The sequence below is a fragment of the Antedon mediterranea genome, chromosome 6 (assembly GCF_964355755.1).
Source record: "Antedon mediterranea chromosome 6, ecAntMedi1.1, whole genome shotgun sequence".
NCBI classification, from domain to species: Eukaryota; Metazoa; Echinodermata; class Crinoidea; order Comatulida; family Antedonidae; genus Antedon; species Antedon mediterranea.
Window position 1 is genome coordinate 4,606,339 of NC_092675.1, and position 16,012 is coordinate 4,622,350.

The window sequence follows — 16,012 nt, forward strand, 5'->3', positions numbered from 1 at the left end:
TCTTTTACACCTGCTCTAGTCCAGATCCGCTCCGGCTCTGGCAAGTAAAAGTGAATCTCAAAATTTCGTTTTCATGATGCTGCACGTAGCTATGCCCCAATCTTGTTGTGCATAGCCGTATAGCACGTTGTTAAATATATTAAACTCAGGATGATCATTATCTATACTATATCTTATAGTATATTATATATTAATTCTGATATTATTCCTAATTTAATGTTTATGATAATTGCTTGATATTGTTAATTGTTTAAATATATTTTAATTTCATTAAAGAGGGCCACTGAATATCACTTAATCCATTGAGCTAAACTGGAAGGGTTACTCTCTTTTTAAAGATGTTTGAATAAAACAAAAATGTAAATTAAACATAGCATGTTGAATGTTTAAGGCAGGGCACCATCAAATATAGGAATCAGAGTTTTTTACACCTACTCCAGTCCAGCTTTGCTCCGGCTCCGGCAAAAAAAAGTGAATCTCTCAAAGCGCCAATATTTATACTTGATATGCGCATCCATGTACTGAAAACGAAAAAAAGCTAATGCTTTACACGCAATCTGATGTGATTAAGTTGAAAGAGAATCAATTAAGAACATAGAGAGCCTTCTTATATGTGTTACATAATAATGAACTACAAAGAAAAGTAAGCGCTACCAGATCACAAAGAATTCCATGAATATGATTTGTCTTGTTATTCAAATTGGAAGTGAGCCCTCTATTTATATATATATATATATAAACTTTATTTAGACACGAGACTTTTCAGACTTTTAAGTTACCATTCTGAATAGAGTTTATGTAACATTGTATAATTAAACATTTTACCATTTGTGTTAATAGCATGGTAATACATATTAGTTATAAAACCTAAATTGACTATTTAAAAAAAAGTTATTATTGGATAGAAATATTGAAAAAATTGAATTCACAAAATACGTTATACTTTATTCATTTGTAAGAACTAAACTACCAAAAAGTCTTATGGATAGAGACTGTTTCTGTTATATTGATACTGATTTTATCATTTTGGTTTTGCTCATATCTGATATCAAACACATTTACATTTTCTCTGCCTCGTGGTTCCTTATATGGAGTTGAATATCCATATTTTTGTTCAGGATTCAACCAATGATTAAACTCTGTATGTAAACATGTCATAAAGGACAGCCACTACGTTCAAATAACCCTTAGGTGTACCCGAATCGTTCTGTTATTACGAACACCTGGCTATTACTAATTTTAGCGGTTTCATTTATGGTTTCTTCCATGTATGAGTAATCATGTCAGCAAAAAGCTGCACACGCTAAATTACCGGAGTCTTCTTTTATTGACATTCCCAGGAGTTTGCACTTGAGGCTATGCTCACTAATTGTCGTGGAAACATTTGTAAACTGAGTCATACTCTTATACTTCCTTTTACAAACATTTGTAAGTTGTCTACATTCGTTCACAGACAATATTACTGTGTTGTAAAAATAAATAATAATGTTGATTTAGAGAATACTTTTGGGCATTTAAAAAAGAGAACGTATGCCAGATTTAACCAAAGATCATTAATGTTCAAAGCACTTATTTTATAAAAAATATGCCAATATAGTAATAAAACTTGTTTTGTAAATGCTAGAGTTACTCTGTTCCAACACAAGTTTTAGCATTTACTACTACCATCTGAACATCCTATATATTTCGGAATTCCAGAAATAGGGTGACAATAGGAAATAAAGTAGAGTTTAACCTTGTGACTCAGTTGACATACAAATATTGCTGAGTGATAAAAACCAACAACTTAGAAAAGAATCATTCAAATTACAAGGCCCTATTTCGATTAAATCAAGTCAAACTATTTTAAATGAAATAGGTTGGTGGAATAAACAGCAGACAATAGAAAGTGTGTCTAACCTTGTGCTGAGTTTTCTACAAAATGCGTCTGTATTGTTAAGTGACAGAATTATAGCTGTCAAAGTCTTGTGCTCATTGATGTTACAAATTTGAGGCACTAAATCAAACTATAATTTGCAACTGAATTTTGTTTTGTAATATAAAAAATGAACATGTTTCAGACTCAAACAATTTTACTATTAAATCTATTGAATTGACTGATTTGACTTTAAATATGTTTACAGAGATCTTTTCAACATTATAGCATACAGGCTACGAGTGCTTATTGGCTAAACCCAGGGTCCCCAGAGCTTTAGCGACCCAGAGCATGAGCAGCCCAAACTACCCGCCATTGGAGGGCTCCTTTGGAGTACTAAACGAGGGGCCTTTGTCCATTGCATTACTCATCACTGCTTTTTAAAATCCTATAGGCTTGCTGCAATAAAATAGTTGCTGCAGAATATATTTTGTCTGACAGACTGGTATGTTTGTGTGGGCAATCACGTTCTATTGAACAATTTACCAAAGAATTCATTGAGGGATGAATGATCAGTTTTAAGCCAACATACGTGAAAGTCCAAACTTTCCCATTGTTAATCTTAATTGCTAAATGCCATCCAACATTTTACATCATTTTAAAATATCACTATTACGAGGTATTCAATAGTAAAATCTAGATCCATGATTATGCAATTTGTGCAATGAGTCTGTAAAGAAATGTTACCAGGCTCTAGATATGTGTTTGTTTCCAAATTCAGATAAGGACATTGGCTAATAAAATAGTCATTTATAGTGATGAGCTACTGGAAAATCCTAAATTAAAATTATCCTAGGCTTAATTGGCTGTAACTCTGCTGAATTTTGATAATAGACTGGGATTAGCGGGTCACATCAACAATAATTAAATGGTGCAGGATTAACACACACCTACTCAACTGTGTTTTCAGATAAAATGCTCTCCACTTTGTGTGTTGAAAATAGCAGGACACTTGTATTACTGCCTTATTAGCTTTGTCAGTTTGTCACATGGACACAGTCACACACACAGACATGTTTATTGATGGAAATTTGTAAGACCTATATACTGTATTTGTATTTTAATGTTAGGATATTTTGAAGCACAAATGCTTTTAATTTTGTTTTGAAAATGAAAATGTATTTTTGTTGACAATTTATGAGTCTAATTTCATTGAAAAATACTGCATATCAGTTCCCAATTTCCTTCACTGTCAATTTGAATAAAATCTGGTATCACTCTACATGTACCAAAACATTTTAAAATACCTATATATACAAATTACAGATGAAAATCGTTGTATTAAACATTTATTTGATTTCATTTAAATTTAATTCTATTTTATGATGAACTATGTTTTTATAAAAAAGTTTGGTACAAATTACATGCTACAAACTAATTAATAACAAAAAATTCTTGCCATATAATAAAAAATTTTCAATTATCAAGTCAAAATAGCACCCTCTATAGCATGGAGGTATATCTCCATGAGTATGTATGCATGCCATTTGGCAGGACTCTCCATTATGATTTGCAGTGGTTTATTATACAATCAACATTTTATATATATTTATTTATCTGGCATAATTATAAAGAATTTTACTGTATTTTTAAGAATTGTTAAAATATACTTGAATTATAGTGTATCTGTTGGTATATTAAATATATTTATTTATATTTATTGAGACTTGGAAGTATGTGGAGAAATTAAGTTGGCAAACGAATGAGTTCAAGTAAATTATTTTTTCGGCTTTGTTGAAAGGCGGTAGAGATTGATGACTACTCGGTGTGTCAGAAAGGAAGATAAAAAGTAATTGCAACCAGGCGGCTATTGTAATGCGGTAATGAGAACTTTATTGTGTGAACTGAGTAACGATTTATGACCTAAAGTTAATGTTTAAATTGGTTTCTTAACCACAAACTATCAAAAATGAATTGCTTTTTGCTTTGCATGGATTTTAGGAATGAAGTGTGATGTTGAGTTGCGACTGCGTAATACAAATCTCTAAAAATAGCACTTTATATAGCACACAGTAGTTTGTATTTTAAACTTCATTGCATATCAATTCAAGTCCGAGTTTATTGCTTCACACAGTACAATATACAGAACATTTGATAAATTAATAAATATAATTGCGTGAGGACGCATTAAGCCAAGACTTTAAGTTTGGTCCTCTGGAAGAAGCATATAATTTTATAAAAAATAAGTATGATGAAAAAGTTTTTGAAAACAATGGAGTTTGCAGCATGTTAATAATAATTTTATTTTCAACAGGGCTTAAGCATGGAGTGCTTTGATTTAATCCAGTAGATTCAATCCTGTTGATTCAATCCTGTTGATTCAATCCTGTAGGTTCAATCCTGTTGATTCAATCCTGCAGATTGAATCATGCTGCTTCAATCCTGTTGATTTAATCCTGTACATTTAATCCTGTGTATTCAATCCTGTAGATTCAATCATGCTGATTCAATCTGGTTGATTAAATCCTGTTGATTCAATTCTGTTGATTCAATCCTGTTGATTCAATCCTGTAGATTCAATCCCGTAGATTCAATCCTGTAGGTTCAATCATGTTGATTCAATCCTTTTGATTCAATCCTTTTGGTTACCAAAGTGAACAAGTAAATAAAATAAAACTAAATTCTATATTTTGTGCTCATTTGTGTTCCACAAATGTTTTATTTAATCGTAAAATATTATGAATTGTTTTTGGTGTCATTAAATTTTCAATTCTGACACTACTACTACCATCATGTAAGTCAAATATTTTATATGCCAAAAATGATGTATTCAGTTCATTATTATGTGACCTGTATATAGATGTCAACTCAGGAGAGGTCGCTGCAGGCGGTTGACATGTGACATCAGTTAATGTCATCTTGAAACCTTTCTTCACTCTGAAAATTTTAATTACGTTCCTTTCCAAGTTGAACTGCTGTAATGACAGCTATCTGGTCTGGTTGCTTGACAACCTTCGGTTTCTAATTAAACGGTGATGATGCAGTAGCGAAGCCGAAAAAAAAAATTCTTGTTAAATTCAAATTCAATTTTCTACACAGGTCAGCCTTGGCACACACAAATATCCATAAAGTTTTAAGACCTGTATTTTTATTAGTATTAATAAAAACTGTAGAAGGCATTGTCAATAAGATATACATTTTCTCTGTATTTATAATATTGATTTATAATCCTTATTTGATTTCTATTTTACTTAAATTAAATATAAACCATAAATAATTAACCCATAGAAGTTGTTTTAAGCAGGGTCCATTTAATATCTGGAAATGTCAATAAAAGAATTTTGTAGGATTTTAAAAATAAAGTTACAGATTTAAAAACATAGATTAAATACAAAAAAGAAATAATATATTAAATATTCATCATATAAGCTATTATAATGTACAAATCCTGATAATATCTTTTCCCCATTTTGATATAAGAATCTAATGTTGCAAGGATTAAAATATAAGAAAGATGCATAATGGTTGGTTCAGGTCCTACATATCAGCATTCTGAAGACTTTGTTTAGAATGTCTTGAGTGCTACCTATATGAAGCACTCATTTGAATATTAATACAGAAATAAGAATGAATGTCTATGTTTATCTTTTTTTTGTTCACAGAGAAGTATGCCTCAAACTCCATCTTTTGCTAATATTTTCAAAGCTGTAGAAGGAGAGAGTACAACACCGACATTGTGCAATGGACATACAACCTCCGAGACATCTTCCACGCAAGAGTCAGAAGAAGTCGAGAAAGACAAAGTAAGTCATTAATAGTTTTTGTGTTAACTTCGGTACGAGAAATTTTAGTTTTATATACAAAGTGATTGTGTCAGTTGGTATAACAATATTTACAACTTAAACCTATCATCAAAAGTTCTAGCTGACGCCCATAGTGTCGATAACAAAATCTGAGAATATTGAGAAACGTGCGTATCATGCATTTGTTGGTGATTAAGCTTGGTAATCTTCAGCATGTGAATTGCTATAGATGGCGCATAATGTCATGGATCCATGCTCAACACACACAAACACAGGCACTGAGTAATGCGATCGTTTCAATGAAATATTCTTTGTATAGATATTTTCTTGTGTGATTGATCCACTGACTAACACTTTTTATGATTCTGAAACACGTATAATCTATGTTAGTAGCTAATTATATGGTTGATGGAGACGTTTAAAGTCTGATGGCGCTGCTACGGGACAGATGGATTTCTGACCACAGTATCCTAGAAATAAATTGATCATTTAGATGAAATATATCAATAAGGTTACATTACTTTGAAAATCTAACACTAGACAAATCGTTGAATAGTATTACTGAAATCCATGCTAAGTCGTCTTTGCTTTTATTAGATTAGAAATCTTCGACCCTGAATGGAAAATTTACATTAGTGTAAATTATCTTAGATATCAGGAATTTGGCATTGATGATAGCACAGATGATGGATCTAGTCTCTCTACACATCCTTTCATTTCATGTTGATATTGTAAAACACGCAGCCGAATAATATTGTATTTATATCATGTGACATGGTGTGATAGTGTATTTCATATCATTAAGTTGTAGGGAGAGACATTTCATCTTTAATGTTGCTGTTGTGTGATGCATCGTATTAATCCACACTTGCATTGTTTATTCTTTAATCTAACATTCCATTTTGTCTTTTAAAAATGAATTTTCATTTTTTTTTAAAGCTGATTGAGTTTTATTAGGTCAAATAAACAAATGTTATTAGAGAACCATTGATTGATTCATTAAGAGTATGTTTTGCCAAAACAGAAGAGTTTTATTAAGCTTTATTGTCACGCATTAATGATAAAGTTGTTTTTTATATATTTTTTTATTTAGAGGACCATTGAATGATTTTCATTAACATTTTGTCTCTGCCAAAACAGAAAACCTCTGTTAGTATTAAACTTTATTGTCAAGCGTTAATGACAAAGTTGTTTTTTATTTGTAATGAATGACATTGCCAATCAAATTTTCAAGTTCAGTGTTGACTTTTAATAGTGATTAGTAGTAACTAATAAATAGCGTTTTCTGTCAAAAGATATTTATTGTGCAATGTTTGTTAATCAAGGTTACGTTTGATATTTGTCTGCAAAAGCAATGACCTTAACGCAAATTTGTACTATAAGAATTGTTCAGTGTTTAATTATGAATATTTACTAAGAACCCTGGATAGATTGTCCTTGTTGATGTCAAAAAATATTAAAATGACAAAATAAACTGAAGGAGATATTGCGATGTAATTTAGTATAGCGCCTGCTTATGCTGCTGGGTGAAGGAGCTATCAATATATGGTAGTGATATGCCCAAATATGGTAGTGGTATGAAAACATCATGTCCATATATGGGCACATCACATTTGTTGTCACATAAAGTTTGATAGTGTAGACAGAGCTTAAGGAACAATAATTGTAAAGCTATAGGGTCCCTGTGTACACAAAATACAGTATGAATCAACCTCATAGTGGATTGTTTTATGATGTGCTAATTATGGGAGGCTGTCTGGGTCGGAAAGAGCCTAAACATGTACCATCATCAGCATCATCTTGTTTGTGGATACCGATGGATACACAGATACATTTAAACAAATTTCACATCTCTTGTATGCGTTTAAGGAAAATATATTTGTATCCGATCTTGAATGAAGCATAGTATATACAGTAAAAAACTGGACAATTTCGAATATCATGTACTATTAGCTATGTTTAACTTAACGTTTTTAGTATTTTAGTTTAGAACATACCAGTGGCACCTGCTTAAATCCTATCATCACAATGCATTCCTTTTACCTTACTTTAACTCAAGGCTTTTAATAGTAAAGGAACCATTTGCTTAAAGTGTTTGTCTTAAATGACTTTAAGTGCATCTTAAAAAAGATTATAATGTCTCCAGTACCAGCAGGAAACGCACATCAAATACTTTATAGGTCTTTATCGGAAAGGAATTTGTCTGGGAGGTAAGGAAATGATCACTGCAGAATTCTGACATTAAGTGGAAACTTTAAAAAGTTAGAAACACAAGACATTGGCTTTAATACTTGTGAGGTCAAAAATATAAAACACAATTAAAATTGCCATGCATTTCTAAAATGCATTCAATCAAGATGAAATAATAATTGAAATTTTAATTTATAATATTGCATCTACTGGTTTAATTTGAAAGTCATTAAATAAACTTGTTTTCTATAATTTACTATTCTTATACATATAATGTTTCTCTTTTTATTTCATTTACATTATACTGTTTTATTTATTTGTACTGTATTTGGAAAGCAATAAATATTACTTACTTACTTACTTATAAAATCTAAATAACCGATAAATAGATGTAATACAGTAATTCATTAAAATCCAACAAAAAATTTCTCAAGTCAAATGCGTAATTAATGTGCCTGTATTATATTGGTTAATCAAGAGTTTTAAAGTACATAAGTAGTTCATAGACCTATTATCATAGTATGAGTATGATTAGTGTAATTGTGCATTATTACGGTAACTGACAAAACTGTAATAAATAGGTCGCTGACCTATATTAAAAGTACATGTAAAGGAAAAGCCTGTTTTAAATTTATTACTACGAAAAAGGAATTTTATATGATCTTATTCAAAATAAAAAGTAGGTACTATGCTCAGTGTTGAACTTAGCCAGTGGCATAAGAGCTAATCGCAGGGTCCCCAGAGCTTAAGCGGCCCCAGAGCATGAGCAGCCCCAATTCAACTACCCAGGGTTGGAGGGCTTTTTAGAAATGCTAAACCAGACGCCTTTGTCCCCTGTGTTACACCACTGGAATTAGCTAAGGGAGGAGAGTATATCACCACCATATTTTCTGCAGTAAAAGTAAATAGATTTTTTACTTTTTACCGTAGATCAAATTATTTCAATATCCAAGTGTGTTTAGAATAAAGTTAGCTAATTCAACATATCAATATACTGTTCCTCTGATGTACCTGTAAATAGCCAGCAGTATGGTCAGGGAATAATTTTGCCAGTGTAGCATAGCAAAAATCTATACAAAACAACCTTTTTGCTACACATTTCTACAATTGTGTAGCAAAAAATACAATACAAAACTATGTTTCTTGACTAAAAAATCAGTTTGATTAGCAATTTTGCTAAACAAAATTTTCAAATGAAATTTTTCCCTGATGGTTGGTAAGGTTTCAACCTGACCAGTTTTTCACAAAGGCTTTTGACAACCCAATGGCTTGAACAGAGATTGTTCCCTTTTCTTGCAAAAAACCGGACCACTTTATCACTGCATCCATTGCAACTTTGATAGGTACATCTGTTAGTGGCGGTTTCATCGCTGTTGGTTGACAACTGAATAAAATCAAAGATAATAAAAGGAGAAGATACAACAGTTCCGTTGGTGGTGTAAACCACATCCGGGTTACTATTTGCCTACGCCTGAAGGTGGCGCATTTCCTTTTCACTAGAAGAAGTGCGCCACCTTCAGGCGTGGGTAAGGTAAAACTTTTATTGTAAATATCTATAAAAATGCAAACGATGATTATTTATCAAAATGATTATCAAAATATTAATAATATCAAAATTAGTAGAGCACAGACGCGAGAACACATCAGATCATCACGATCCATCGAAACGTGGGATTAGACGGGAACCATATCTAGAGCCCGCCGTCGTTCGGCTGCTGGATTCTTACGCGTCCATGAATAAGCGTCCGCGTTTCCTATCCTTCTATGTATAACAGCGCGTACTGTTGATTCTTTACCTATTTATATTCTTTGATAAAATAAATAAAATAAATAAAATAAATAAAATAAAATAACTTTCACTCTGATAGATTTCGGAAGGTAACATTGGATAGACCAGTGACAGAAATAAAAAAGCAATTTAACTATATCTAAAAATACTTAAGTACAGTCCAAAGAGTTTTCCAAACCTTCACACACACCCAATAGAACAATATTATTTCGCCTAGATCTGTTTTCCAAAAATCATCTAACCTTTTTTCTAGCTTCAGTAGTGTATTAAAACAGGTTTATAAAATGTTTAATAACCATATTTTTGTGTTTGAACACAGATTGAGTGTATTTAACTCCTGTAGAAAAATGAGCAATAGATTCCTACATCCATTATTTACTTTACTTCAATTTCACAGTATTGTTAACTTGATATGTTTGATTGATTGGTTCATTATCAACTTCATATTCCTTACGGACTTGCAATGTATATATACTTTTAGTGGCTTCGTATAATTTCTGAAATTCTACACAGGATCGAATATTATGCAAGTGAAAATGCACTTAACATTGAATTGTATCCTTCAAAATTAATTTAATATCCTACCAAAAAAAACCCCCAAATCAATATTATTAATTTCTTACTTTTGATTCTGTTTGGTTCGTTATTTGATTATTGATATCTGCAAATTCAAGTTTATCCCAATTTCAATTGATTCCAAGCGAAACACAAATTCTGAATTGATAATTATTTTATTAATTCATCAATAACTTTTGCTATCTGGTTCTTCTTCTAGAAAGTAGTTTTGTTGATGTCTACCACACCCTTATATTTCACAAACTATAAACAAGTTTGAGCTGTTTTTCTCAATGCATTGACATAGCTACTGTAATGTTTTCGTACAAGATTTTTTAAACTGAAAACAATGTTTTTATGTGTACTATAACCATACCCATATGGCCATTACATTTAACAGCACAACCTTTTTTAGGCTTTATAGTACTATAATGGTATGGTGAAATTTCCCTGTCCCCTTCCAAATATTCTGTCAACACCCATCACACCTCATTTCGTAGGTTGATACATTTCTTTTCTGTATGTTTAATTTTTTCCCTCTTCATTATGAATTCATCTATGCATACTCCTGTATCTCTCTAGGGTTCTTCGGAAGAGTGTTCTACTTCGCTGATGGCAACCAAGTAATTTATGACATTAAATTTTATAGAATCTTCATTTATGTGTATTTTAGAAAGCATGATTGTATTATAAATATTAATATACTGTATGCATAATGTACAGCATTTAGGATACTCAAATTGATATAAGACTTCGTTGAAATAAATGCATTAAACATTTATATGATCTAAAATATGGGTGTCCCTTGAATAGTAGAGTTCCAAAGAGGTGTACTGTATACTGCATAAATTGCATATTTTATTTTTTGTTATTCAGTATATTACACAAGGCGCCTGACAAGGTGGAACCACCTTAGCTTCAAGGCGCCTCAGATTAACATACAACAAAAAACTAAATGTCAATCAAATCTTTCAGAATTAACAAGAAATTGTTGTACATAATAAAACAATAAAGCATTTTCACAATTCGAAAGAAGATCGGAACCAAAAATAAAAATTTCACTTAAATATACTTCATACTCTTTTCACATTTTCTAATAACCTATTGGTTTTTTTCCACATTACGAAAAAGAGATTTTGTTGTTTATAAGCTCATAGTAACTTGCTTACAAGTTGATCATCAGAAATTGTTTAATAAAACATGTAATAAGTGTCTGATTGTTGGTCATTTTGGACCTATCATATTTATCACTGGCCAATTGTAACCATCAACAATATCCAAAGGTTATTCTTGTGGCCCTGATCTTCTTCAGTTTTCAGTAATTATATTATCAATATTATTAATTGTCAATAATTAACTTTTATTTAATGGTAGGCATACCAAGGTTCATTTAAACAAATAGAATAGCAATAGTTTGGGACTAGTTTCAGATGCATAAAACAAAGGTCAAGTATGTTGTTGAATAAATTGCTATAAAGACCATAATTGTTAAAACATTCATGCCTTTTTACTGTAATTGTTTGACCATTGATGTCCAATTTACTTCATGATGCTGACCACACACTGATATACCAGGTGTTTTGAAAAGTAGAATGAGTTCTGTTAATTTTATTTTAACTAAATTCTAATCTATGGCAATTAAAATATATTCAGCATTTTATGAACAGAACATAAAAGCCAAACCAATGATGTAACAATGTATCAAGAATATTAAAACATCAAATCAAATTTTAAAGTTTTCTTTTATTTCTTACAAATACAAATGCAAATTTCTGTTCATTGTGGGTTTTAAGAAAACTATCCTTTTAGAATTATTTAGGCCTATAGTTATCTTTCAAAGAATATGTATGTAAAGCTGATTCAAAGATATCAACTTTTTAAAATGTTAGCCAGGAACTATTTTATTACTTTGAAGAATTAGTATCAGGTGGTGGTGAACAATTTGCATTTGTAGGTATTTGGATATCTTGCATGCTGTGAAGTATGAAGGTACTATACTATTTTGATTCCTCCATGCTGTGTGAAGAAACACAACTTATAGCGTTTTATGCAACTTAGCATCAAACAGGCTTCTAACTTCAATTTTGGAAGGAGTAGAACAAGATTCACGCTGGTAATACAAATGAATGCAATTTATATAATCCCTATAGGATTTCTTCCAGGGATCGTAGTCGATGTACCTCGATTAATGGAAAACGCTTTAGGTATTCTGAAAGTGCAGTTTATTACTGGATAATTTGTAAGACACATATATACCCGGTAGTTACACGCTGTGAATACGAACTATACTATTACTAATTTATTTACATCCTTTGAGAGTTTAGTTGATGAGTAGGATAGTTATTAGATTCACACAGGTGGAGGTAAATTATAAACATATGTTTCATATAAATTACATCTTTTGGCTTAATACCAAAAGTGAATTGTTCAGTGCAAATTGATAGTAATAGTATGATAATATAAAGATGAAAATTAGACAATTGTAATACCGTATCTTTATATTTCCGGGAAAAAAACATAAAAAATTAAATATATCTGGTTTGAACATGCTTATTGATTCCTACAATAAGTGTCGATCATCTTTGATTTTTAATTTCATTTCAATTTTGCAAGCATTCTTTCACTTTTTGCAAAGATTGGTGAATTTTAAGCGTTTGTGACAGCACTACACAGCAATATTATCTTTATCAATTTTAATTAATTTAAATATGTATAAGAGTTGAATATGAAGAAAATTTTCTTGAGTTGTTCTAATCAACTATGACAATGATGTACAGGTGTATTAGCGTCAGTATCATAGGTTATGTCATCCACCTCATAAAGCATTTAGCCTTTTCCGCTAGTTAAAAGTTACCAGATATCGTCCTTTCTTCTAGGTGTGTTACAGTATACTGTATACCTAATGCATGAAGTTGCATAAAATGCTATAAGTTGTGTTTCTACACACAGCATGGAGCAATAAAAATTGTATAGTACCTCCATATTTTAAAGCATGCCAATACCTTACTCTTAATTTGCAAATAGAAAAGTATGATACATTACAAACAATACATAAAACCAACCGAGAAAATGGCATCATGTAGCAAGACAAGAGGTATAACTGATGATGTGTGAATGTCCATATTATATAGCTTTGAACAGATCACCTATGAAATTATCAATACTTTGCAAATGATCTGGGTTTATAGCAATGCTGTCAGTGACAGATATAAATGTCCGGCGTCCTTTAGTCTGAAGTTGATAAATCATGGATTATATGATTTGTCACAAATATAATTTTTTTCTTGATGAATTATTTCCACTATACTTAAATAGTAAGAATTTTTATTTGGTAATGAGTTATTACCAACCGTAAAGTAAATTGATTTATGATTGTTGTTGATGAATGTTCTCAAAAATTTTGTTTGTTTTGAAGTTGATAAAAATGTAATGGTGAAATGCTAAAAATCTTGTGATTAAAGAAAGTGATAGTAAAATAAAAATTAAAATTCTGGCTTACACCTTTTACATACATTTATCTATGGGGTTAGTGGGTTATTCTTGCATTAGGGCCTATTTAATATCTATAGGCCCATCGATATATATTCTGATTTCATCACATTTTCCAATAGAAATAATGTATAACTATAAGATATGTTCAACACTGAGGGCCTGTTCGTAGGGGTTGAAAATACCAGCTTATTCCCGATTTCCGTTCGCGTGATCCAATTAACTTTTGCCTCAGGCTACAAAAAATTCGAGGCAAAATGTTCACCAAATTTGCAGGTTATTTCAGCGATAATCCAATTATACTCGGCCTTCGAGGATAATAAATCTCCGATAGAGGCAATGTGTCAAATTTTGACAAACGTTCGCTGCCTAGGCCTGTCATTTCTCCTACGAAGCTCTTCCATACACGCTTCGAGAGCGATCGTCAGCTGGTGCTGTCCTTGTTGGTGTAGACCGCTTAGTAGGCCTAGCTGGTCGGTGGTGTTTCCGTCGTGTAACATTGGGCTCAAATTCTTTGTCAATGAGTAAAATAATGGTCGTCAGGAGAAGGCATATTTTGGCAGGATTATCGGCGTTAAGAGGCATAAGGTTTGTCGCAAGGATAAGCAGTGTAAAAGGTAGCAAGTAATTGTTATTGTAAAGAAAGATCGCGAGTAAAAAATATACAACACGAAACTAGCGTGCGAAAATGGGGTCGTAGGTTGTAAAGACAACTGACCTTAAAACGTAATTTCCGGTTTGTGATTCGTCGATTAAGCATTTAAGCGGTTAAATATTTCAAGTACAAACAACGCTCAATTTATAACCCGAGGCATGGGTGAAATTAAGCGCTTATTTACGAACACGACCTTGGATTATATCTTTACTCCATGATTACCGTATATGATTTGTTTAAATTCTTCTTCACACTGACCACTAAATTATTATTAGCTGCTAATGTATGGATGATTGATTAAGGTGTGAAGATCACCACTAAATAAATAAATCTGGTTATGATTTATCTATTCCGAAAATTCCGTAGATCCTAGTCAGGTTTTTCTTGTGAACTTTCACCTGTTTGTACCTCCTAAATTTTTGTTTAAAGACCCCTTCCCTGCAATTTTGGACGTTTTTTGGAAAATAATACATATATATCACTTTAAAAACATTAAACCATGTCATTCCTTGTCTTAAATGTACGTTTTATGGTAAATTTTGATAAAAAGTGAGAAACATGCACTACCTAAGTAGCTCGCGGCGATCGACCTCTCGTGGACGGTCTTAGGCCTAGCCTAGCTAGGCTTAGTTTTGTAGGCCTAGCTGGTAAACATCGATAACGTACGAACATCGTACGCTAGCTATATACCTAGCCTGACGTTGTATAGTTGCTGCATTAATTGTCTTTCTATTTTTGCCAGACTCCGTTGATACAAATTGGGGTAAACCCGGTATTTTCGCTGAAAAGTTAGGAGTCTTCCATTTGTTTTGGCTTCACGATCGATCGAAAAGTGGGCGAATTACAGGTGAAAAACAAAAATATCAATCCGCACGCAATGCATTTTGGGATTTATAGCGGGCCGCTATAATTATAAGAATCGATTTATTTTTCACATTTTTAACCGTTTAAAGACGAAAAAAGTTATCGCAATAGGACCATATAGTATTATTTTTACATTAAATATAGTTTGTGATTTTAAATTAGATCTAAAAAACGTAGGGAATGGGGCTTTAAAGATAACATTTTATCATGGTAGAATACAATGATGTTTTTTCTGCTGTGAGAATTAACCAGTTTTTGTGAATAAATCACCTGTTTTTTGTAACCAGAGGATAAAATGTAACCATTTATTGTGTCAAAATATTTAGGTAGTAAATTAAAAAAACAACATTCCCTACTATTGAACATTTGAAATCCCAGAATTGAAAAATTATTATTTTAATATCATGAAGGTATAACTATAATATAACAATGTTGTTTTTGCTGTTAAAGGAATTGTCCTTTTAATTAAGGGCTATAGGGCACTTTTACTCAAAACTTATTTATGCAAGTTTACTCATTTATGTACTTTTTTCATCAACTCCCTATATTTTAACAGATTTGATGATATAAGAGAGATACCTGTGAGAAGTATAAGATTGGTAAATTACCCCTTCTTTGCTGTTAAAAAGGAATCTGAAATTGTTCCTTTTAATTAAGGGTTAGGGGACCCATTTATGTATCTTTTCATCAACTCACTGTATTGTCTCCCTAAAACATGAAAAATGAAGATTAATTAAATCAGACTTTGAATATGTAATTTTGTAGTTTTAATAAAGTTAATCACTTCCATAGAAAACAAAAATAAAAAAATA

The 16,012-nt window shown here is 31.5% G+C and overlaps 1 protein-coding gene across 5 annotated transcripts in view; it reads left to right on the forward strand.

Moving 5' to 3' along the window:
* LOC140050974 (ras-GEF domain-containing family member 1B-like) overlaps window positions 1-16,012 on the forward strand; it is a 77,656-nt gene that overhangs the window by 29,653 nt on the left and 31,991 nt on the right. For all 5 annotated transcript variants that reach the window (XM_072096010.1, XM_072096012.1, XM_072096011.1 and 2 more), the window contains one exon: window positions 5,518-5,658. In XM_072096010.1, coding sequence (XP_071952111.1) covers window positions 5,518-5,658 — 141 coding nt within the window. The remainder of the gene's footprint in view (window positions 1-5,517; window positions 5,659-16,012) is intronic.